General features: G+C 39.5%; 1 protein-coding gene across 1 annotated transcript; it reads right to left on the bottom strand.

Annotated features, from left to right (window-relative positions):
- Positions 1–550: 550 nt before the first annotated feature.
- On the bottom strand, positions 551–25,170 carry mtnr1c (melatonin receptor 1C). The gene is made up of 2 exons (XM_087798903.1): positions 24,433–25,170; positions 551–2,081 (listed from the first exon to the last, which is right to left on the bottom strand). The coding sequence occupies exons 1-2, from the start codon at positions 24,611–24,613 to the stop codon at positions 1,216–1,218; spliced, it is 1,047 nt and encodes a 348-aa protein (XP_087655029.1). The 5' UTR covers positions 24,614–25,170; the 3' UTR covers positions 551–1,215.
- Between the last annotated feature and the right edge of the window lie 38 nt (positions 25,171–25,208).

The following is a 25,208-nucleotide window of genomic DNA, read 5'->3' as shown; positions in this document are numbered from 1 at the left end:
TACTTGATTCCCATTGAATTACGTCAACATCAGTTTCACTGTTAATAGAAGTCTCTGTATGATTGTTGACATCCATATTTTTTGTTCCTTATCTTATATTAAACAATGGCATCTTTATAGGTCAAAAACATGAACACTGATCTACTTTGAGCCTATACATCCCGAAGGCCACATCACATATCGTGACGTGGCCGATTTGGCTTTGGGCCTCCAGTTTGACACATGTGCTGTAAGCAATGAACAAAGGTTTGGTTATTTTAAATCCTTTACAAGCATCTGTGTTGTTTTAAAACTTAAGCAATTTATATTTCTTTTCCCATTCTTAAGCAAGCACCAATAAATAAGCTCTCTTTTTTTTTATTTAACTTTCGTGCATGGTTTGGTTCTGCGAAATGAGCCACGGTGAACCAAATGTGACACATTAAATTTAAGTTTCGACCCAGATAAACAGAAAATTTGTTGAACACTTATTACATTTACAAGACCGGTTGGCAAGGAGCTGTAGTAGATTAAAATCTGAAACTCAAAGAAGGCACTCACTTTTTCCGATTACACAGAAGGCCTGCTCTTGTTTTTATTTTGTTGTTTTTTTTAACACATTTAAAGTGGAGCAACAACCTCATCAAACAACCCCCCAGAGAGAGAGATTTGCAATTGCCCAGAGTGCAACACTGTAACAGCCTTAAATAGTCCATAAAACAAAAAGCTAATTTACTTACTCACACTCAATATAAAATTCACAATTCAATTTTCATAATGGCCCATAAAGGCGATAATATGTTTTCTTAGCACTGCAAGCCAAGCGGTAGCGTTAAATCCCCAATATTGAAGGACTTTAGATTAGATTTGGATTTTAAATACCGATTGCTTTCAAAGAAAACAATCCAGCTTTGGTTTTCTTGATACTGCTGAAGCGTTTGTTTTGAAGAAAAACATTCATATTTGAAGGTTCGTGAAACACCGAAGAATCATGTTGGACATATAGAGTACATACGTGATCGCTACAAGCTACATCGTGATTCTAGGATCTACGAAACAACTCAACTGACTAAGACCTGTAGATATTTATACAGTTTTATGAAATACAATGCAGGCTTTGACGGGTGAGCGGCACAGAGCTGAGATAACCGTACGATTCCCCCAGAACCATTTTTTTTACAGGAAGGAAAAAGCAACATATGAAGGCACACAGTGAGTCAATACAGCGACGTGAGTTCATACATTTATCTCGGCTAGATTATTGTTTGTCACGGCCGCTGAAGGCTTGCTCTTCAGACCTTCGGTGGCACATCTTGAGGTCTCCGTCAGCAGCAAACGATGCACGCAAAGCGCAAGGAGGATTGTCTTGTACTCCTTGCGGAAGTTTTGGTTGAGCAACCCGTAGATGACGGCGTTAAGACAACTGTTGAAGTACGCCATGAAGTAGCTTGTGACGAATAGCCACTCCGGGATGTACGGCGCGACTTTGGCAGGGTTTATAGCGACCGCCAGGCCTATGAAGTTCAACGGCGCCCAGCACACGGCGAACAACACGAACACCATGAACATGGTGAGAAAATTCCGTACGTCGCTAGGTTTTAATTTGGCTCCTTGCTCAGGTTTTACACGGTGCTTCACTTGGATCACCAGCACCCAGATCCTCAGGTAGCAGTACGACACCACCATCAGTGGGATTAGAAAGTGGATGACCACGACGGAGATGGTGTAGTACGAGCTGACGGTCTGGGCGAAGGTGCAGGAGTAGATGCGGGGGTCGTACTGCAGCGAGCCCACGAAGAAGTTGGGCACGGTGGCCAGGGCGGTCAGCAGCCAGGTGAGGCCCAGGTAGCAGCAGGTCTTCCTCAGGCTGTACAGGCGGTCGTAATGCAGGCTGTGGCAGATGTAACAGTAACGGTTGATGGCGATGGCCGTGATGTTGAAGATGGACCCGATGACACTGAGACCCATTATGAATCCGCTGGCCTGGCAGTGCAAGTCGCCCATTGTCCAGTCATTGTGAAATATGGCCATCAGCACCAAGGGGTAAGGGTAGAGCGCCACCACCAGGTCTGCCACCGACAAGCTCACCACGAAGATGTTTCCTGTAAGCAAAGAGGAAGTGAATGCTCAAGACGTTCCAGTTGACTTTTACAGTCGTCCTATTCCTAATAAATCAATTACTATTGCTAATGTCCTCCTGCTATTACGAGGTTGATGTTTTCTTGCACCTGTTACTGCAGATTTGATTGCTGCTGTTGTCGCACACAACAGTCAGGAACGGCAAAGCTAATCAACAAGGTCATATTACCATACCAACCCTACTTATGGTGCAATCCCATGATGCCTTTCTATACACTGCTATATTTAGTGACGACTCATTGGCTATTCTAACACTGTACACTAAATTATAATTTTACGCTATGTCAAAAGTGAATTACAGCTGTGATTGGTTGACTGGGCGGCAAAGCATTATGTTTAGGTCACCGTTACTGAGCCGGTTGTTGAGAGCAATATAAGTTTATACACATTATTGTGTATAATTGTGTATAATCTTCGAGACTCTTTAGTATTACTCCTCCAGGCTCTGCAGTATCAATCCGCGAAACTCTGTAGGTTACTCCTTTATACTCTACTGTAGTATTAGTCCTCGAGACTCTGTAGTATTACTACTAAAGACTTTGTAGTATTACTCCACGGGACTCTGTGGTATTACTCCTCGAAACTCTGCAGTATTACTCCACAGGGCTCTATAGTATTAGTGTTAGTCCTCGAGACTGTAGTATTACTCCTTGAGAATCTGTAGTATTTTTCTGCGTGGCTCTGTAGTATACTGCTTGAAACTATAAAGTATTACTCCTTGATATCCTGTATTATTACCCTTCGAGACTATGTAGTATTACTCCTTCAGACTCTGCAGTATTACTCCTCTGGACTCTCTAGTATTCCTCCACAGGGCTCTATAGTATTACTGTTTGAAACTATAAAGTATTACTCCTTGATACTGAGACTCTGTATAATTACCCTTGAGACTATGAAGTATTAATCCGCGGGGCTCTGTAGTATTACTCCGGTAACTAAAATAACATTGAAGTGTGAAAATACGGTAGTTGCATGTCTTCTAACTGCTGTCGCTCGTGTTGCTAATCCTTGCCTAAAAAAGTTAATTGGACTAGAAATCAATTGGATAACTAATCTAATCCTAATTCATTACCATTGTGTTCCAAACACCAGAATTGAACTCACACATCCATCCATTGTAGCCACACACACATCCACTCATGAGCAGGAAGTGAAGAATCACTGCAGTGATGCTCAGTTAAGCTCCCTCTAAATCTCCATCTGACATGTGTGGCTCCTCTGTGGGTCCATATTTCAGCCTCAGCTTCTCGGAATTCTACCGTAAAAGCTTTACATTCTACGTTTGCTTTGCATCATCTCTCGTTTATAAACCATTATATACGTCAAACCTGTCCGATCGAATGAACAACAGCTAAAGTTATTTCCAATAAAAACAATTGCGTTTAAGTACTTATGTACCCGCTGGGATCGCTCCGGTCTGTAGCCCAGATGAACATGATTGATTTTGGCGTCTGATTGCATCAGAACTGGTTCCTGTTCTCTGGAGATCCAGCGCTGAAGGCTGTGTGACACTGGATCTCCTCAGAAGAAATTAATCAGAACAAAAAAAAAGAAAAAGAAAAAATGATGTTGTTGCAGAGCAGCTGCTCGGAGTGGGGGGTTCTGCAGGAGACGAGGAAGAATAATAAATCAAATTGAAGTGTTTTGTCAGATAAGACGTTCGAGCCATCGAGGAGGACAGTCGGGCCAGATTCTGTCACAGTGATGTTGTGCAACAGCAGCGTTCAATCTAATATATATCACGAGGCTGTATTGAATTCTTGAGCGTAAGAGAATATATTGTTTATTTGTATTTGCCCCGTTGTTTCATAGATGTGTTTAAATCTCAATTAAATTGTTTTATTTTGAGTGTATGAGTGGTCTTCAATAATAAATAAACATTAATCAATAGTACTAAGTAAATAGAAATGTCTATAAGTGTCAGAATATATAAGAACTTTTTTTCCTCTGCTCCCTTTCAATCTATAAAAAACTTTGACGGTTGAAAATTGTTTGATAACAGTTGAAAGCGTTTGGATTAAATTTGATAATTGTTTGGATTACAAATGAAAATGGTTAGATTATAGGTTAGGTAGAACTTTATTGATTGAAATTGTTTATAGGTGAACGTGGTTTGATTATAGTTTAAAACTGTATAATTACAATTAAATGGTTTGATTACAGTTAAACATGAATTTTATTCCGGTTCAAATGGTTGGATGACAATTAAAAAAAAGATTGGATAACAGTTAAAATAGTTTGATTACAGTTAAAATGGTTGGATAACAATTTTAAAAAATATTGGATAACAGTTAAAAATAGTTTGATTACAGTTAAAATGGTTTGATAACAGTTGAAAATTATTTGGTTACAGTTGAAAATGGTTGTGTGAGCGTGTGTGTCCTGGCTTTGGAAACCACACAGCTACCGTTGTGATGTTGTGTTCATTTGATGATAAACGTCTTATTGACCTATAACAGTACACAGTCAGATCCCTGTGGTGTATAAAAAATATTAAAGTAGTTATTGAGAGGTGGATTCATTCAAACGTGCGCCACTGAAGGCCTATGTGTGAAATGCACTGCCCGCCACTGGGGTTAACTACAGTTGAAAATGTCTTGATTACAGTTGAAAATGGTTTGATTTTAGTTGAAAATAGTTGTTTTACAGTTGAACATGGTTTTATTACAGTTGAAAATGGTTTAATTACAGTTGAAAAAAGTTTTATTACAGTTGAAAATAGTTGATTAACAGTTAAAAATAGTTTAATTACAGTTGAAAATAGTTTAATAACAGTTAAAAATAGTTTAATTACAGTTGAAAATAGTTTGATTACGGTTGAAAATAGTTTATTAACAGTTGAAAATAGTTTGATTACAGTTGAAAATAGTTTAATCACAGTTGAAAATGGTTTGATTACAGTTGAAAATAGTTTAATTACAGTTGAAAATAGTTGTTTTACATTTGAAAATAGTTTAATTACAGTTGAAAGTAGTTTGATTACAGTTGAAAATAGTTTAATTACAGTTGAAAATGGTTTAATTACAGTTGAAAATGGTTTGATTACAGTTGAAAATTGTTTGATTACAGTTGGAAATAGTTTGATTACAGTTAAAAGTTTAATTACAGTTGAAAATAGTTGTTTTACAGTTGAAAATGGTTTTATTAGAGTTGAAAATTGTTGTTTTACGGTTGAAAATAGTTTAATTACAGTTGAAAATAGTTTGATTACAGTTCAAAATGGTTTTATTACAGTTGAAAATGTTTTAATTACAGTTGAACATAGTTTGATTACAGTTTAAAATAGTTTGATTACAGTTAAATTGTTTGATTACAGTTGAAAATGGTTTTATTACAGTTGAAAATTGTTTGATTACAGTTGAAAATAGTTTTATTACAGTTGAAAATAGTTTAATTACAGTTGAAAATTGTTATTATAGTTGAAAATGGTTTGATTATAGTTGAAAATGTGAAAAAAATGTGAAAAACCAACACTGTAAACCGATATAAAGTACAAGATGAAGAACGTGCTCTCTGTGACCAGTTTGTCGCAGTAAATCTCCCCCTCAGACAATCGTGTATCATCATCGCCTTGACGTCGCTGCTGTGTTTTTTAAATTGTTCTCTATGGTGGACATTTAAGCGACGAAAACTGTGGGGTACGTCGACCTGCTGAGATACAACTAAATAGTTTCACCCTCCACCTCCTTTCGCCTTCACCTCAGTTTGAGGTCAAAACATGAATTCCGTCTGCAAGGAATGTGTCTCACTTTCGGCGGCAGACGTCTCGCTGATGCCTCGTCTGATGAACAAGAATCCCCTCCCGAAGTCTAACGCGAGCGCTGAAGCTTTTTTGCTCGGCCAGAAAACAGCTGAAACAACAGCGTTGATCGACAGGCCTGATGGGGGCGGAGGGGGGGGGGGGGATTTAAAGCACACACCAGCCACGATCTTCGCTTTTCAAAAACCTCGCCATGATTTCTCTCTCTCTCTGCTATGCAGCCACAAATCTCGTTCTCATCTCTTGCTGCCGCTCAGTCGCCGCACACACCCAATTTAAATCATCGCGTTAATGGCTACATATCGGGGTAGCTTCACGGCCGGTTTGCCGGCGACCTCCTCCGTCTAGAGGAAAATGAAGGCATTTGTTTTTCGTCCCGGAGTCAGCTCGCCGGGCGTATCTGTCAGATCGTATTTGTGACGCTCGCGCAGCTCGCTGTGTGCGTTTGTCATCGTGCAGAGGTTTGATTCCTCGCTGACAGCGTCGCAGCGCTCGCGCACCGGACAAGCCAAGCTAATAGCTCTCCCTGGCTGAACCCTGCTTTCCCCCCACCCTGTATCGTCCAGAGACACTGAGGTAAGTGCTGAAGCCCAGTCCAGGGAGGCGGGTGAGAGAGAGGGGGGGGGGGGGAGGTCCTGCTAAGTGGCCAAATGAATCCTTTTGTTTTGTTGTCGTCCATTATTAAAACACACGATGAATCATCCACCACTTGCTGTTTAATTAATAAACTTGGAACAGCTGATCTTTATCGCAGCCAAACATACCAACGCCATTTGTTCCAGAGTGGAAAACAAAGTACAGCAGTATTACAGTTTTTTGTTTTTTTTAAATGCCTGGACGAGAGCCGAGCTCCGACTTTTGGAAAAGCAAGTGACCCATGACCTTGACCTACATGCCTCCTATTTTTTAAATGAACAGGGATGAAAATTAAAAACCAGGACGTGGCGGCTAGTAAGGGTGTGAGAAAATATCCATACACACAAAATTGCATCTATTTTCAACAGCGATGTACTGATTTTCTCATATATATATACAGTATATTTTTTAATTATTTATTATTATTATTGTTGTGTTATGGCTTATATTTGAATAACATGCTACAAGCAAAATAACATATGTTTTCTTTATATATTTGCAATTAACATGAAAATATTTGCTTCGTTTATTCATTTTTGTGTTGGATTAGATTGACTTTATTAACCCCTCTTTCCCTACTTTGGGGAATTGGATTTCAAGTTCATAGCAGACGTAATACAAACAAGAACAAAGTTCAAACAAAAGAACAAAGTACAAGGGATGACCAAGTGCAAGTAGTAGAAAATAACTCAAAATAAAGAAAATAACACAAAGAAAAAGGATACAAAGATTAAGGATTGTTGCAATTTAACTTCCAGCCACTAGATGGCAGAAGTCACTACATCCTCAGCAGCTGAAGGAACAAAGTGATCCCGGTGATGACTGAGGATGAGAGGATACAGTTGCCTTCGGAAGCTTTTAAAGATGATAATTGGACATATTTTGTTTCCTAAACAAATGAAAGCAGTTACGCCTTTGTCAAGAGTCATGTGGTCTGTAAATAATGCAACACCAGGGTCAAGTACTCGGACAATACTACAAATATATCCTTGTTCTTACAGTATGGCAATATATCGTATCATTACCCCTGTATTGCGATACGTATCGTAAGATTCTGGCCGATATACACACCTGGTGTCTCGTGCTGAAGCCTCGGAGCAAGAAGGTCGTAGGTACAACTACAACTTGCGGTAACTCTATAAGGTAATCTAAGTTTTGTATTTGTAAAGTCTAAAGCAAATACCTAAGACCTCTTTGCGTGCTTTCTCTTCTCCCACAAGTCCAAAGGAGAGACAGATCTTCAATAATAACTCTTAGTCAGACCTAGACTGTTGACTTTATTTATGTGGTCAAAAGATCACGAAGAAATGAACATTTGAATTCGTATCAAATTGCTTTAGTCATTTTTGTCAGTATGTCTTTACCCTCAAACACGTATTTAAGTAAGTAAGTAAGTAAGTAAGTAATATATATTTATATAGCGCTTTTCGAGACCAGGGTCACAAAGCGCTTTAACAATCAAAACAATACTCAAAACAGTACATACTTCAAAGATCAAGACAACACCGAGAACAACACATGAGTTAGAGAAATTCAAGGAAAAGCCTGCACAAATAGAAACGTCTTAAGATGTTTCTTAAAGGAGTCAGTAGACTCCATCAAGCGCAAAGAGAGAGGAAGATTGTTCCAAAGCTTAGGAGCAACAGCCTGAAAAGATTTCTCTCCTCTGGTCCTGAGCCGTGTGCGTGGAACCATAAGTAGATTCTGATCCACAGACCTCAGAGCCCGAGCTGGGGTGTAAGGCTGGATCAGATCAGTGATGTAAGGAGGAGCCTGACCATGAATAGCTCTGAAAGTAAGAACCAGAATTTTAAAGTTGATCCTGAAAGAAACTGGAAGCCAGTGAAGAGTTTTAAGGACCGGAGAAATGTGAGTTCTTCTACTAGAGCGGGTCAGAATTCTCGCTGCAGAGTTCTGAATCAACTGCAGGCGAGACAGCTCCTTCTTGTTAAGACATGAAAACAAACTGTTACAATAGTCCAGACGAGAAGAAACAAACGCATGGATTACAAGCTCCAGATCATGTTGTGACAGCATTTTCCTAAGTTTAGAGATTTTTCTCAGTTGAAGGAAACAGTTTCTGGTCAGTTTTCTACAGTGTTGAACAAGAGACATGTCTTTATCAAATACAACACCCAGGTTTCTCAGGCTCAGTTTGACAGACTGACCTAAGTCACCCAAGTACTGACTCAACCCTGGAATCGTATCATCAGGAGCAATCACCAGAGTTTCAGTTTTGTCCACATTAAGCTGTAAAGTGTTTTCACTCAGCCATTGTTTGATTTCTAGCAAACAATTGACTAAGCTGTTCAGCCTTTGGGGCTCAGTTGGGTCAAAAGAGCAGTAGAGCTGGATGTCATCAGCAAAAATGTGATAAGAAACATCTGGAAATCTCTGAATGATTTTACCAAGGGGAATCAAGTACAGCAAAAACAATAAAGGACCCAGAACAGAACCTTGAGGGACTCCACACAACAGATCTGCCGATTCAGACCTCATTTGATTGGCAGATACACTAAAACTGCGCCCAGAAAGGTAAGATGAGAACCATTCTAACACAGACCCAGACAGTCCCACTTCATCCCTTAGTCTTCTCAGCAGGATCTGGTGATCAACTGTGTCAAAGGCTGACGACAGATCCAAGAGAACCAGAACAGTGAATTTACCAGAGTCAGCCGACATCATGATGTCACTGGACACTTTCAGTAAAGCTGTCTCCGTAGAGTGATGTTTACGGAAGCCAGACTGAAACTTCTCATGGATGTCGCTCTGATCCAAGAACAAAGACAGCTGCACAGACACCACCTTCTCCAAGATCTTGGACAAGAAAGGGAGCTTAGAAATAGGCCTGAAATTACTGAGGTCAGTTGGGTCTAAGCCTGGTTTTTTGAGCAGAGGCTCCACAATGGCATGTTTAAATGCATTGGGAAAAACCCCTGTGGAAAGGGAGAGGTTCACCATATTGGTAACCCAGGGGCCAATTACATCAAATACTTTGATAAAAAGCCTACAAGGAAGGACGTCATCTGAGCAAGAGGAGATGGGCTCAGAGACAGTAGGGGTTCCCAACAAAGGGGAGAGGGGTTGTAAAAGTCGAATTAAAGAGAGGAAATGAAAAAATCTTACCACCTTTCGTTGAGGTCTGGACAGACGGCAGCGCTGATGTGTCGTCACACACAGTGAGCGGGATGTCGATCAAACACCGATGACGTTCGATGACGTCAGAGTTGTTCCGAGCGATCGCAACTGCACGTCTCATCCTGACCTGTACTCCAGCCCGACTCGATCCCTTGTGGAAATCGCCCGGTACTCGAGAGATCAAACGATATTCCACAGAGTCCGAGTCGATGAGAAGCGGAGCCGGAAACACGTTCACCGGACGTTGGTAACGGTCGCGAGTGAAGTCCTCCATCGACTCTCTGATGTTGAAAAGAGCATCACGATCATAGATCCGAGATGCTTGAGACATATCTTAAGTGATATGAGCATAATATCCGGACAAGTAGTCGTTAAAACGACTGTTTTTGGCAATTATTGCAGGAGCTCACGTTTCAAGCAGCCGATCAAAGGCTCACCGGAAGCGGAAGGATGTGAATAGAATAAATATTTTTGGGGAAAATTCATATAGAGATTTATAAAATCATATTTTTTTGCATATTTAGCCTGATTTTATTGCTTGATATTATATTTTATTATTACTTTATTTAAAGTAGATAAATGTTCATAATGATATGGTGACCTACAACAAAATCTGTGTTTAAGATAAAATAAGGAACTGTAATGATCTAAGAGTAAAACTGATGAAACCTGGAGATTATTGATGGAGATCGAGCCTCCAAAATGAAGAAAACATCAGTAGATTCAAATGTCCTGTTCAGTAAGAAAAAAAAAAAGTGGCCCCTTGTGTGATTTAGTTTAACACCCCGAACTACACATATTTTTTAAGCACAACTAAACACTCATTTGGAGTTAATACATCTGTGAAGACCTAGAAAAGGATAAATCTCCAGCCAAAGGTCACCTCTGGAGGAATACATTAGAGAAATCTTTAGAGCCTGTGGTGATATATTTGTCATCGTACTTTCCTGGTACACATCTGCAGCGGGAGTTTATGGAATCTTGCTCGGGCATATATAGACGTGCACGTATAAAATGAGCTTAAAATGCATATTTATGGACACGAGGTTCTTTCCAGATGAATGGTGCTGAATTATGGGGAAGAAAAACCCAGTCAGGGTTGATGAAGGAGAGAAGGGATGGTATAAAGAGAAACGCAACAACGGGAAAAAAAAAAAAAGAAAAGCTTTTTCAATCTGACAACTTGCATGGCTGCGTGAGCAAGCCGATCCCCAGGGCTTACGTTTCCCCCGTCAACCCATTCGACTGCATCCCATCACTCTCAACGCACCTGCTGGAAATGTGACACACAAGTGTTTGATTCCTGCCCACCGTATCCGTCACCTTTCGAAAGTCAAGACGGATTCGCGAAAAAAAAAAACGACCACACACCGGCTACGCGTGCGAAGAGGGAATTACATTAGTTACGCACGTCGTCATAAACAACAATTACCTTTCGGCAAGGGCATTAGCATTGACGAATCGGTGGTGACTACCTCGTGGAATCATGTTCGCGGAGCCTCAGGTAATGCTAGCTGAACGCAGGAGCACCAAAACATCACAAGTCTTTGTCACCTTTATTCTGTGTTTTAGTCCCGGATGAAGGGAGAAAAAAAACAACGTTTTGAATGATCCAGCGTCACGATAGTGCTGGTTCATTTCCTTTAAAGTAAATCTCAGCTTGACAGGAAGTGACTTGAGATAATACGTTGATTCACGGTGTCTGTCAGATAACCAGATGAATGTAATGAAGTCAAGACACACTGTATTGTTGGCTCCTTTAAATCAACCCAATGAGGATGACGTCGTGCCTCGAACGCCGCTTTAGTCATTGTGTGACTGCTGGGAAGCAGTCACACAATTGAGATCCTGCCTTCTTCTGACCTGAACTTCGTGCCGCTTCTCCTTCCACAAATTCAAGCCGATTATAATCGTTCAAACTTTTATCTCGTTTCCGAAATGCGGGCTATGTTCTATCTTTCTTTTATCTCTTCCACTCTCTCTTTTTCTACTGCATTCATTTCCATGGGGACAATCTTCAACTCATGTTTCAACTCCTTCCACTTTGACCTACCACGTTTTACTACTTATTCCACTATTACTTCTACTACTAATACTACAACTACATCTTCTTTTACTATTAATTCTACTACTACTTTTACTTTTCTACTACTTCTACTTTTACTACTACCACTTCTACTTTTACTACTAATTCTACTACTACTTTTACTTTTATACAACTATTTTTACTACTAATTCCACTTCTTTTACTTTAACTACTAATTTTACTTGTTCTACTTTAATACTAATTCGACAGCACAGCAGGGTCAACATTCACACTGCATTTTATCTGGAAATGCACTCTTTCTAGTTTAATTCATTTCCTGCTTATTTTTGAAGGTGCTGCGGTCGAACCATGACTATTTAGAGTCACCAATGATCATTTTGTACAGTTAATTATTAGAAAAAATAGTATTTTATTGGCTCAAAATATGTATCTTAATACAAATCAATCTATCCATCCATCTATCCTATCCATCTATATACATTTACATTTTAATTAAATATATTTTTAATCAAATTTAATCAAGCCGCTTTGGCCTGCAGGTGGCAGTAAATAAAATAAAAAGAGAGTCAGTGACATGTTTTCTATTTTATTTGTGGGGTTTTTTTGCACAAGCACCTCCTATTTTGCCCATTTCTCCCCACATGAACCTGATTAATAGAACACGGCTGGAGCTGATCAACAATCACCTGCAGCTTATGAACCCTCGGCCTCCAGACCAGTATGTCAGATCAAAGACTTGTGTGTGAATGTTAATTTGCTGTGTTTCTGCTGGTTTTTCCGTGTTTTTGTTTTAGGATTTTGTTTTTCGCCTTCCTACCTCAGTGCCTTTTAATTTTTTGTTCCTAGTGAGTGTTTTGACCTCTGTGTTTTATTTTCTGTTTATTCTTGGATCCCTGTTTTTCACTCATTTATTCCAAAATTCCATTGACTTTTTGACATTTTGTGAACTATGATTGTTTTTGTGTGTTGACTGGTTTATATTAAATTGTGTCCATACAAACCATGATAGTCAGTGGAGTTTGCTCTGCATCTTGCTTGAAAGAATATGAAAAATCCTTTTAATCCATCTTGTATCCAGATGGCAAATTAGGAAATCAAATTTAAAAAAAAAAGTTTCTTGTTCTTAGAGTATTTTTCTAAAACTATCACATAATGTCTTTAATGGAGGTAATTTCTGAGATGAATAACAAGCATGTGCATCATAATTGATTATAATCACATACAATTATGTGTATATAGTGTTTTACTTTTGTATTACTATTATCATAAGCCCAGTGTATTTTGTCAATCACTCATTTATTTGCACATAATGTTAAATGACTCCTTCACGAAGTAATTCAGCTAAAGATGTAACTTTTACACCAGGATTTTTAGAGTTTCTTTTAACAATAGGGGCTTAAACATTTGATTCTCGACAAAGCAAGCACATTTAAAGTGAGTGCAGCTGGTTTTGCTCTAGACATTTATAGAGTTTTCTAAGTGGGTGGTTGTGTAACTTTTAATTAGACCTGAAGCGTTTTCCAATTTGTGTGCTGGAAACAAAATGTTATGTTTGAAAAGTAAGTTTGAACAAATAGCATTTTTGTTTTGAAAATAAAAAAAAACTCTTTCATCAAAGATTAATCTTGTGTTTGGGAATTTTTGGCGTTATATTTAGTGAAAACACTGGTGCGTCATCTCTGGCTCTATCTTCGACTTAATGGTATTCTACATTCTGATCCGGTGATTCTTTGAAATCAAGACACGGATTTCCATTCGAGTCACACAACTTACTTGGGCGGCGCCAAGGCATCTCTCTCTGCAGCCCCGAATTTGGAACTCCTGCTTCATCTTGTCCTTCACATGCACTCTATTAATCATTTACTCGGAGCACTTAAGGTTCTTTTCACAATTGGATTATACACATATTGACTCTGTTGTGGGCGGGGTCAAAGGTCAACCTGATGCCCACTGATGACCACATGTGGATATTCTGATGCCGAAACAAATTCATTTGTTTAATATAAAGATTTAACGATATACAAGTCACGTTTTGTTTAAATGAAACAGACAATAAAATAAAGTGGTAGCATTTGAGTGGTTTTTAATGGAACCCATTATAAAGAAAGGTTAGTATAAAACAAAGTGTTGTTTGAAGTTGTCTTGAGGGAGCCTTAAAGCACAGTTAAGGACATTAAGATCCTGCAGCTATTCTGGTCACACCAAACTCTATTCTGGATCTGCCCTGGGGCCTCCCCCCAGTTGGACCCTCTAGCAATATATGTCGTGGGTCAAACCATTTTTATATTTACCAAACTGTCCTAAACAGTAGCTTATTCCCATCAAACTCATTTTCCTTTAACCCTTTTTTACTGTCATTTGTCCGATTCACACAGGATAAGTATTACCTGAGGACCTCTGGTAATTTGTTATAATTACGGAGAATGTCTGAGTTTAAATCCTGTGTAAATGCACCATGTCTGTGATTTGTAATGTAATAATTCCGCCGCAAAATACCTACTGTAATTCACCAAACACAGACGTCGGGTGATAATACTAATCCTGTGTGAATCTGAATGTCTGTGTTTCTAATTCTGAATGCCGCATACATGCCACTCTTACACACTTCTAGGGAGTCGCCATTGTGTTAATATTTACTCCCGCTGTTTTATTTTGAAGGTGTTGAAAAAGGAAGTAGATCGAGTTCGTTGTTGTTGGCGGATGTGTTCCACATGACAAAAGTAAAGAAGAAGTGCGCGCTGCACAGCTACAAACTAAGTTCCAGCCTCGTTGTTTCCCACACGAATACACTCGGTTACACCACTGTAACAAACTGTCTCTTCTGTTAGAATAATGTTGGGGCAAATTTATTTGAAGGGCAGCACTCTCGCTGTTGAGCGTCTGCACAAGTTGCGAAACGAAAGAAAATAAACGGTTGTCCACTTATCTTCTCTTTCAGTAATTGCGCTCCTTTTTTAGATCTGTATCTCTAGGTTATTTCAGTAAAAATAACTATTTTACATCGCTTATCCCGTGTGAATGAACTTAAAATAACTCAGAGGGGGGGTGGATTTATAAAACACAGAGGTCCCAAGGTAATACTTATCCCGTGTGAATAGGGCTTTAGTCAACAATTGATCACGACAATAACCTCTGTTCCTTTATTTATCTTAATCACATTAACGGCTCGAGTTTTCGATACGACGCGCTCGCTATTGAAAAATGATTCATCTTTCACTCACTCTTGAACAAGACCATGGTCAGTACTCGTTTGATTTGCCCTTGTTCACTTGCCCTCAGCCCTTGCTATGATGTCTCACGGAGGGCACATGGAGAGTGGAGGGGAAGTGAGCGAGAGGAGATTCAAATCGTTCACTGACAGCCCAGAATATTAAGGATTGTCCACGCGTTGCTAGAGTAGCGCTATATGCCATGATTCAAATAACAAGCAATACGAAAACATATATATATATATACCGAATAAACCACACTGTTTTCTGTACCTTATTTATTCCAATGCACATGCGCAGAAATATCCTTAAATATTTTTTACCTAACTTTGTCTTGAGCAAAATGCAACATCATTGTGTTCTGTATGCTTTTGTGGATACTTAAATGACAATAAAGTCAAAAGCAAGGGCGGTCCATTACATTTACTCTGGGGCCACATTATATACTGTGACTGTTGTTAGGGGCGGTCTAGCGGAAAGAAATGAGCGACAAATAAAATAAGCTTTTAATGTGTAAGCATAAAAATGAAAAGGGAATAAAACGGGACCATATATATAGGCTTAACATGTAATTGGATTGCATATTACATAGTTTTTCATTTGTTTTATTTTTGAGAAAGGAAATGATATCTCATATAGTTTCTTACAACAACAAAGAAATCATTTGCAAAAGATATAGTGAGTTCAATAAGCTACGTTCTTGTTTTTATTGTGTAAAATTAATTAAAATACCCAATTTAGATTTTTTTTTAACACCAATATTACCTCAAAAGGGAAAGCCTTTTTTTTATTTATTTTTTTTAATTACTTTCATGAATTTTCGGTACCACTTATGGGGGTCGCAGAGGGAATGGAACCTATCCCAGCTTCTTCGAGTTTGGGGACACCCTGGCGAAGCATACGAAGACCAATCACACTCATACCGATGGACAATTTCCCCCAAGTTCTCTGTATGTTTTTGGACTGTGGGAGGAAACCGGAGTGCCCGGAGTAAACCCACACAACACTAGGGAGAGGTCACAAGTTGGCTCCCGCCCGACCTGGAAGCAAACCGTCAGCCTTCATCTCTAATCACTTAAATTAGTTAAATAAGGACTGTTAGCCATCAAAACATTGATAAATGATCCTTTTTATAGTTCCACTGTAACCTCATGAGGACCACATAAGTACAGTCAAAGAGTCGCATCTGGCCCCCACCTTTCCCATGTCTTCCCATTAAGAAACTCTTCATATCTGCTTGCGAAAATCCACTCAAGGTATTTTCTCTACACAACTTCGGGATGTTTGTTGGTTCTGGAGCGACCGCAGACGTTATGTCATGTCAAGCTGCGCCAGGGGACGTCAACATGGACGCCAATCCAATCAATCCAAATTATGTTCCGTTCATTGAAAGAGAAGCTTCTTAACAGAGTTCAAAAAGTCAGAGTTTAAGATGCTGAGGTTCTTGGCTAGAAATGACAACACATGAATATCTATTTCTATCTCTTCTTCTCGGATTTACAAGCGTGTTTGCAGCAGTCGAGGCTCTTCCCGTGAAGTTGTGGACTCTAGAATTGTCTTAGAAGTTGCTAAGGGTTTCAGGAAGACTAATGTGCGGCAGTGATATTCCTCATGCTTCCGTGCTGTCAATTAAAACACTCTTCTGTTCTAACTCCGCCGACTTGTCTCACCAAGTGTTCTATTCGCGACGGTTAAGTGCCCGAGGAGGTACGATGTGTGACTCGACAAAGCCCAAATTATCTTTTCTAGCCCCGAAAAAAAACAAAAACAAAACACCACACTCACCCAGGCAGCCATCGTCTCCACTACAAGGTTTTAGTTCTCTGTCACTTCCTCATGAGTACATTTCGTGAGTTTATTTTTAGAGCGGCTTCGCCCGCTGGAAAACTTTCATGTTAACACCCTGAATGGCTGTTGTACATCTCCGAGCCACGAGAGACTGAAGTGCATTTGTACACTCGTGAGAATCCGCAGACCTGTTAAAACGGAGCATAAGGTTCCAATTCTCTGCCAGAAAGAGAGTTTATTCAGCCAAAAATCCTAGCGATCCGGGGGTTTGTGTTAAGTTTTGTTCGCCTTGTGGAATGACACATACTTGCGGAGGATTTATGGAGAATATACAAATATCTACTGTGCGTATATTATGTTCTATGTTAATCAATTTTCTTTGCATGGGAGGCGATAAAACTTATGACCCATTCACAAGTAACAAAAAAGATATTTGTATGGTTGAATAAATGAGAGTTTGAAGGAAGATTGTTGTTCAGTATGTCCTTAGAATATTCCCAAACTAGTTTTCTTTCTAATCTTAACACTAACCTTCATTCAAAGTGTTTTTTTATTCTCCAAAGTCTACAAATAACACTTCATAATGACTCACCCAAGCACCTAAACCAATGGTTTGGCGAAGATACTTCTTTGAACGCTTCACCGACTTTAAAACCAGTTGGTCCTAAGTCCCTTATAACTGGAGACACAACCAGGTCCTACGTTAACTGGTCACTACCGTAGAAGAACTACTAACCATGCCCTCTAGCCATCAAAGCCCAGACAATCAACCAATTCTCCTTTTTTTAATACTGTTGCTGGAAAACTCCCAGAGAAGACATATGCAACAGTAGAAACCACCCTCCTGTAAACTTTCCGGGACTGGAGAATGCAGGTTGACTTAGACCAGTGACTCCTTTGGCTCCTTGCTACTAGCCTCAGACAGGACCTAGTCTTGTTGTCAACATCCCAAAACTCATTGTGAGGCAACAGTTGGAGCTTATGAACGTAAAACACTGTAGTGCTCTGACATAGCAATCGGGGCGAAACCACATGGATGCCATGTTCAGGTACTTCCCATTATTCCAAAGCTTAGGAGCAACAGCCTGAAAAGATTTCTCTCCTCTGGTCCTGAGTCGTGTGCGTGGAACCATAAGTAGATTCTGATCCACAGACCTCAGAGCCCGAGCTGGGGTGTAAGGCTGGATCAGATCAGTGATGTAAGGAGGAGCCTGACAATGAATTTCTGGGTCTTTCAAGGCCAGGTTTGGCAATGTGTGCTTGGCCTTGGAATATATATAGTCACAAATGCTTTCTGGCTGAGATATTTTTTAAGTTTAAGCAATTTCACTTGATAATAATGGTTGGCTGGAGGATTCCCATGGAAAGCTGAAGTCACTTGAGTTTGGTAGAGACCTTGGTCAAGTTGTGTACCTTTTTAATATTTTTGTATATTTTGATGGTGTGAAGATGCTACATATCGCGAATTATGGTACAAAGTTAAAGTTATGTTGTTTACAAAGCCATCATAATGCATATCATATTTCATTATCCACAATCTGCTTTATTACCTCATCGATATCATTCCTTCATTCAGACAATAAGTCTGGAAACAGAAAATTCATCCCACCGCTGCTAACCGGGACATGGCAACTTTTCCGACGTTTAGCGAGTGCTCATGGGAGATTTGGTCTCCCTTCGAGCTAAACACTACCACTTTAGTCCACTGGCGTCGCTGGACTTAAAATCGCATAGAATCACTTAAAGATCGAGAGATGAGATCTGCACTAGTGAGCTGACCTTTTGTCAGAGGAGATGAAAGCATCACTCGTAAATGTCAGCAGATCTGTGCCGCTGGAGTTGAGTTCTAAAACAGACGTGATGAAATATTAGAAGAAAAAAATACTTATGACAAGATGAACAAACTCCATCTGCTAGATATCGGGTTGTTTTTTAATTAATATGTTTATAGTTAAATGAGAATACAGTTAATTGTCAGATCATTCTACCTTTTTTGTTTGTATTAAAAGGACATTTAAGGAATAAATAAAACTTAAAAGAATAAATAGGGAATATTTTAAGGTATTTTAATGCTATTTTCGTGTCAAAACAAAAATGTTAATCTTTGCATTGTTCACCAGAACTGGGTTAACTTCTGGTATTTAGTTTGAACTCCTAACACACTTGACTCTCATCACAGCTGGTTGAAATAGTTAACATAGTTGCCCCATGTCCAAAGTGAAGCCTGTATCCAACCCTAAAGAACGACTTCAGCCTTAAGGCGTACTTTTTATATAGACGATACATTCATCATGGACTTCTTCTGTTCACCTAAGCCTTGCCTCCGGCCACTGTGTGAAGCTCTCCTCGCACAAACTCCACAATTAAACTTTCAGATGAGGCAGAATACCTATTAATAGCTGCCGCAGTACACGGTGTCAGCTCGTCGATGGACTATCTGCCCTACGACTGTCGTTTAAGGACAGCCGCAGAAATGATTAATGAAATGAATCTGGTAAAGTGTCGAGGCTTAACTGATGAACTTCTGCTGAAATCTACCGTGCGACTGGTCCTGCCAGTCGCTCCAATTAGCGCTGGAAAGGAGGCCGACCCGACGCCGGGACTCAACAGCGAGGACTTCGGAACAGGCCATTTACTCAAGCTCTCTTGTTTAAGTCCAGCCGGCTGTGTGATTTGTTGGCCAGAAAAAGAAAAAAAAAGGGGGTAATCAAATTATTGTATGGGCTGCTACGCTTTGTGTTTGGACATAGAACATGTTGCGTAACTAATGTGAAACTGTGACATGTATTGAGTTCATTATATCGCCAGTAAAGTCCTAATTCACATGCGCTCATAAGAGTCCCGCTGTGGTATAGCTGTCCACGACTGAGCTGATGTGAAAAAAAAGCCGCAGCAGGCGTAACTTGATTTCAAGACACAACGTACCAAAGAGATCATATTTTGTTGTTGGCAGCTTTTAAAAACTCAGCTTCCCCTTCCACACGTTACATAAAAACATTTGTTTACTCCCGATGACATACGATTCCAGTAGCAGTTTGACACTTCAAAACACAAAAGAGTTCTTGTTCTAAGTGGAGATAAATCAAGTTTGACTAATAATCGGGCAAATAATCACAGACGGTTTGAGATGATACTGATGAAAATAATCGTTTCAACACCATAATAAATCAAAATGTGTGGCATCAAAGGATCAAAATGATCACATGACGCAGATAAAGAGGCATTCAGTCATATGTAGTAATACATCAAGATTGTATCTTGACTTAATGTTCAGTGCAATAGAAAAGTATGAATGACGGGAAGAATTGAAGAGCACTGTTCTTTGGTCTACTCTTCTTCAATCAAATGGAAATTGTTTTAGTTTTAATTGATTCTTCAGAGTAGAAAATGGTTTCATTTAATTCAAAAAATTGTTCGATTATAGTTGGAAAAATGTTTAATTAAAGTTCAAATGGTTTAATTATTATGTAAAGTTTGATTAAAGATGAAAATTGTTTGATTGCAACTAAAAATTGTTAAATTATAGTTGATAATTATTAGATTACAGTGGAAATCTGAACCGTCCAAACAGATGGATCATCGACTCCCTGTCAGACAGGAAGCACCAAGTCAAGCTGGGGGAACATAAACCATATTCTCAGTACTGGTACCCCTCAAGGCTGTGTTCTCTCTCCCCTGCTTTTCTCCCTGTACACAAACCGCTACTGTGCTCCTCGAGTCTGTGGACGACACTACTCTGATGGGATTTATCTAAAATGGAGACACTCAATCTACAGATCAAAGGTGGATCTGGTACAGTAAAAAATAACTTGTACGTCAACGCTGGGAAGACGGTGAACATCTTGTTAGTTCCAGCCTCCTCATCCCTTTCAACCTCAGTTTCTCCACAGAGCCAAAAAGTTGATGTTCATCCTGCGTCAACTAAGGTAATTCCATCTTTCACGGACGATGCTGCTAAAGTCCAGCATCACCTCCTCCATCACCGTGTGGTACTCTGCTGCAACAGCTACGGTTTGGAACAGACTGCAGGTCTGCCCCATTTCGTCCCGGCAGGTACTGCACGATACCAGGACGTCATGGTGTGCAAGCAGCATGACAGCCGATCACCCTGTTTGAACTGATCCCCTCGGTCTAGAGCAATAACTCAAATAGTTCTACCCGTCTGCTGTTATCATACACTTCAGATTATTATTATTTTTTTTAACCTATTTTTAATTTGGATTTATTTAATTGTATATGCTTTCATATAATTGTATATTTTTGTCTTGTATTATATTTAATTCAATTCATCTATTATTATTTTTTATTTATATGTATTTCATTTATTCGATTATGTGCCGTCATCACCACAAAAAAAGTCCTAAGTTGTGTTTACAACACTGGCAATGAATGGGTTGTAATTTTGTAGATTGTACATTTAAAATGTATATAAAATTGTTTTCAATGTGTATGATTGGAAAGTGTACGATACAATGTACATAACTAGTGTAAACCAATGTAAAAAACAGAATATTAAAATAAACGATGAACAACAACAAACTCTTATCAGTTCTATGGCCAATATTTTCTTTTGATTTATTAAAGTATTTCAACAAATAAAACCTTTCGGGACTCAACATCAGTAATATAAGAGTGATATATTCTTAAACAAGTTACTTAGTATTTAATTTTTTTGCGTCATGCTCTCAAAGTCACAAAGGAAAAATGTGACTGTATCAATGCCTGAACATGGTCAGGGTCAATCCAACTGTAGCAAGTTAGACTTCAGATCAGTAAAGAAAGTGATAAAAAATGAACATATTGTGGTTAAAGTAGTTTTAATCTATAAGACATTATTACTATGTATGGATGTTGAGCGTTATTAACCCTTTACATGGTCACATATGATGGTAGATAAATGACATTTTCTGTTGTCAAACGGATCACAGACCCTGACAGATTGAAAAAAAAAAGGTGACAATCATGTGATCTCCTTGGGGAAGGTAATAAGCAATGAAGAATTCGATCGTTGAACTTCTGATGAGAGGTTTTTGGGGCGCAGGAGGGGCAGAGGGGCTCTGTTGAGGGCAACCTTGTCCCTGAAGAGCCAAAGTAGATATTTGTCCTCAATCATCAGTCACATTCAATGTGTCCTTTATAACAGCATTTACTTGTATTTACTGTCGTGAGGTACGTAAGTCCATATGTTCCTGTTGGATTTACAGAGTCCTGAGGAAACTGAGGGGTGTGAAGCCTCGAGAAGCCTTTGAGCGATGATTAGATAATGTCAGTGGAAGATGAACGGCATCAAAGTGGCCGTCATAAATTCTCCCGTTCACCTTCAAACTGACGGCGCTTCATGTGTAACAACAAAACCTCAGCAAGAAATGGCTCGGTGATGTACCTGCAGTGGTCATGAGCACCTGATATCAGGAGGATTTATTTGTGATAGAGGCTCAAGGATAGAGGATGATGGAGGGGAAAGATGTGCTCATTATTAATGGAGGGCTCCGTGATAGGAGTCCGACTAAAGGATTTATAACGGCCGCCATGGATGACAGTTGCAAATGTGTTTGTTACTTCTACTCGAGATTTATAAACCCAAAACTAATATGACAAAGAGTTAATATTTCAAGTAGATTTCATCAATAGATGATACATCTTTAATTCAAATGTCCAACCCACTTTCTTCAGACTCCCTCTCTTATGTATGACATCATCGTTATGAGCCAACAATGAATATGTTTCAAGTTAGATTTGTCTGTACATTATATTAAAAGTATTTTGTTTCTCTTGTTATTTCAACCCATATTCTCAGGAATTAAGGTCTGAACTGACTTTTGAGCAAGTATAGCATCCACCCCCTGGAACCTTTGCTACAGAAGGTGACTTCCAGAAATACATAAGCAGCAGTGGAGGTCGTTCCCCCTTTGATCCAGAGGCAACACAAATGACACTACAAACACATTTGTTTTCGGGCCACTGGGTCCCCATGACCCAGAGATAACACAATGGTTAACCACCTCCGTAACGGAGACAAGGTCAGCAGCACTTTACACACTGTTGACAGTGCTTAGGTCCACATTACGAAAGGTAGGATGGTGGTCTAGAACTACTTCAAAGTCATTCTCAATGGCATCATCCAACTACTACTTGGGCCGCCAGTACCTATCCGCAGACTCCAGAGTCCCATAGGCCAAAAAGTCTGACCGGCCTCTTTTGTCAGCATCCTGTATTGCTGTGTTCCACCAGCGGGTTCTAGTATTACCACCACCACAGGCACCAGCCGCCACACGGCCACAGCTCCAATCACTAGCCTTAATAATTGAGGAACGGCTCATTCATACTCAATGTCCCCTGCCTTCCCCGGGACATGTTTCAAGCACTGTCACGCCAGATGTTAGAAGCTGATCACGCTTTAGTCTGACCGGTCTGACCGACATCCTCCCCCACCATTGGAGTTAACATGCCACCAGGCATGTGGCCTGAAGTCCAAAAACCCAACTACAAATTCGATCCTTGAACCCAAACCAATAAGAAAACACCATAAGGGTTCAGATCGTGCAGGACCGTTCTTTCTAATCACACCTTCCTATTGCCAACATGGGCGTTTAAGTCCCCCAGCAGGACCAGAAAATCCAACAAAGGGGTACTTTCCAGCACCCCTTCTAATGTGTCCAAATAGGGATGGATACCATGACCTGTTTTTGGAGCAGATGGAAAACCTATTTAACCCATTTTAACTGGATTATGAAAAGTGTATTATCTGGTTGAAATTAAGTTACAGAAGCAGTGCTAGTTGAATTACAGATAAAATGTACTTTACAGTACTGCATTAGCAGTTTTTTAACCAATATTATTGCTCATACTTGTAGTAGAAGCAATAATCAATCTTGGCTGTTGTATTTTGATTTTAGTTGTTTTATTTCAGTTCCTACAGTTGGATTTGTCTTAGCAGTAGTTGAAGTGTTTTTTTTTAATATGTGTTTCTGAGATAGTATTTGTGGTCATACAGTATAGGTAAGTACCCTTTAACAAGAGCACTCATTGTAGTAAAAGTATAAGTCTACTCTCTCTTTGCGCTTGATGGAGTCTACTGACTCCTTTAAGAAACATCTTAAGACGTTTTTATTTGTTCAGGCTTTTCCTTGATTTTCTGGAACTCCTGTTGTGTTATCAGTTTTATCTTGATCTTTAAAGTATATACTTTATTGAATATTGTTTTGATTGTTTAAGCGCTTTGTGACCCTGGTCTAGAAAAGCGCTATACAAATAAAAATTACTTACTTACTTACTTGGTAAAGAAGTTGTCGGAATAGATGGTGGTAAAGCAGTAAGAGTACAGAAATACATGTTCTTGGGGTATGTTTTGTTCTTTTTTTGTTTTTTTGTTGTGGTATTATTTAGAGTTTGAAAAATAATCGTTTACAAACTGTTTAATTCAATTTATTATCATTAGTAAAGTCATCATCGTCATTTGTGCTAGTACCAGTAGAAGTAACTGGATATATGTGTATTTATTTATTAATTTATTTAATTAAAATCGTCAACATAGCCTTAATAATACATATACACATTTATTACTGACGTAGCTGATTAAAATGAACTTTAACAACATCATTTTTAGTCTTAAACTTTTTTTTCTTTAATAATAACAATATTCAGACACATAGTTTATAATGGATACAGACTCCCGGTGTCCGTTAACGCACGTGGAATTGTTTACATCCAAAAACGCCCCACAGTTTCCGTCTCACCTGCGTTCCTTAGCTTCTTGTTCCTGAACACGGACAGGATGACCAGGACGTTCCCCAGAATGTCCACCACGATGGTGAAGATCAGCACGCTGGCCAGCGCAGTGGACACTCCGGAGGACGAGCCAAGTCCACGGCCGCTCTCGTTCCGGGAGAAACAAGAGCCGTTCCCTTCCAGATCCATGTCATCTCAGGACCCCGCGGCCATGTGCTCCAACAATCCAGGGTCAGATTTTTGAAATTAAAAAATAAATAAATAAAAATAAAATAAATAGTCTAGAACATTCTGATGGACTTGGTTGCAGAGGCGGAGAGACTTCTCCCGTCAAGTGGAGATATACAGGTGTCGATGAAATCCATTTTTTAAGTCAATATGAGTCTGTTAGTGGAGGTCTTGGCTCCAGTGGCGGACTGACCCGCGCCGGCTCACTGGAGAGACATGTGAGCGCGCTCTGGCTCTGTGCGTAATGGAAACACGCAGATGCGCAGCTGGTCCACGGATCCACCAAGAATCCTCTTCTTCTTTTTTTTTTCCCCCCTCGATGTTGGTCAAGACTACACTTGTTTTATGGTCCAGTCCAGGCGGTTCTACGTGAAGAAGGGAATCACTTATTTGTGCGCAAGTGTTGCGATGGATCCGAGATAATCCGCCTGATCGTTGACGCGCGCAGGAGGATGTTGATATATTGAACGTGTGCTCCACAACAAGCTGTCGTACATAACTTGACAGTTTTTTTTTATACTGACCTTCAGAGGAACCAGGACGACTTTCCTTTGAA

Source organism: Callionymus lyra, chromosome 9, assembly GCF_982586985.1.
Source record: "Callionymus lyra chromosome 9, fCalLyr1.hap1.1, whole genome shotgun sequence".
Classification (NCBI taxonomy): Eukaryota; Metazoa; Chordata; class Actinopteri; order Syngnathiformes; family Callionymidae; genus Callionymus; species Callionymus lyra.
Note: the sequence above shows the minus strand (reverse complement) of the source record. Positions and strands in the feature narration are given on the sequence as shown.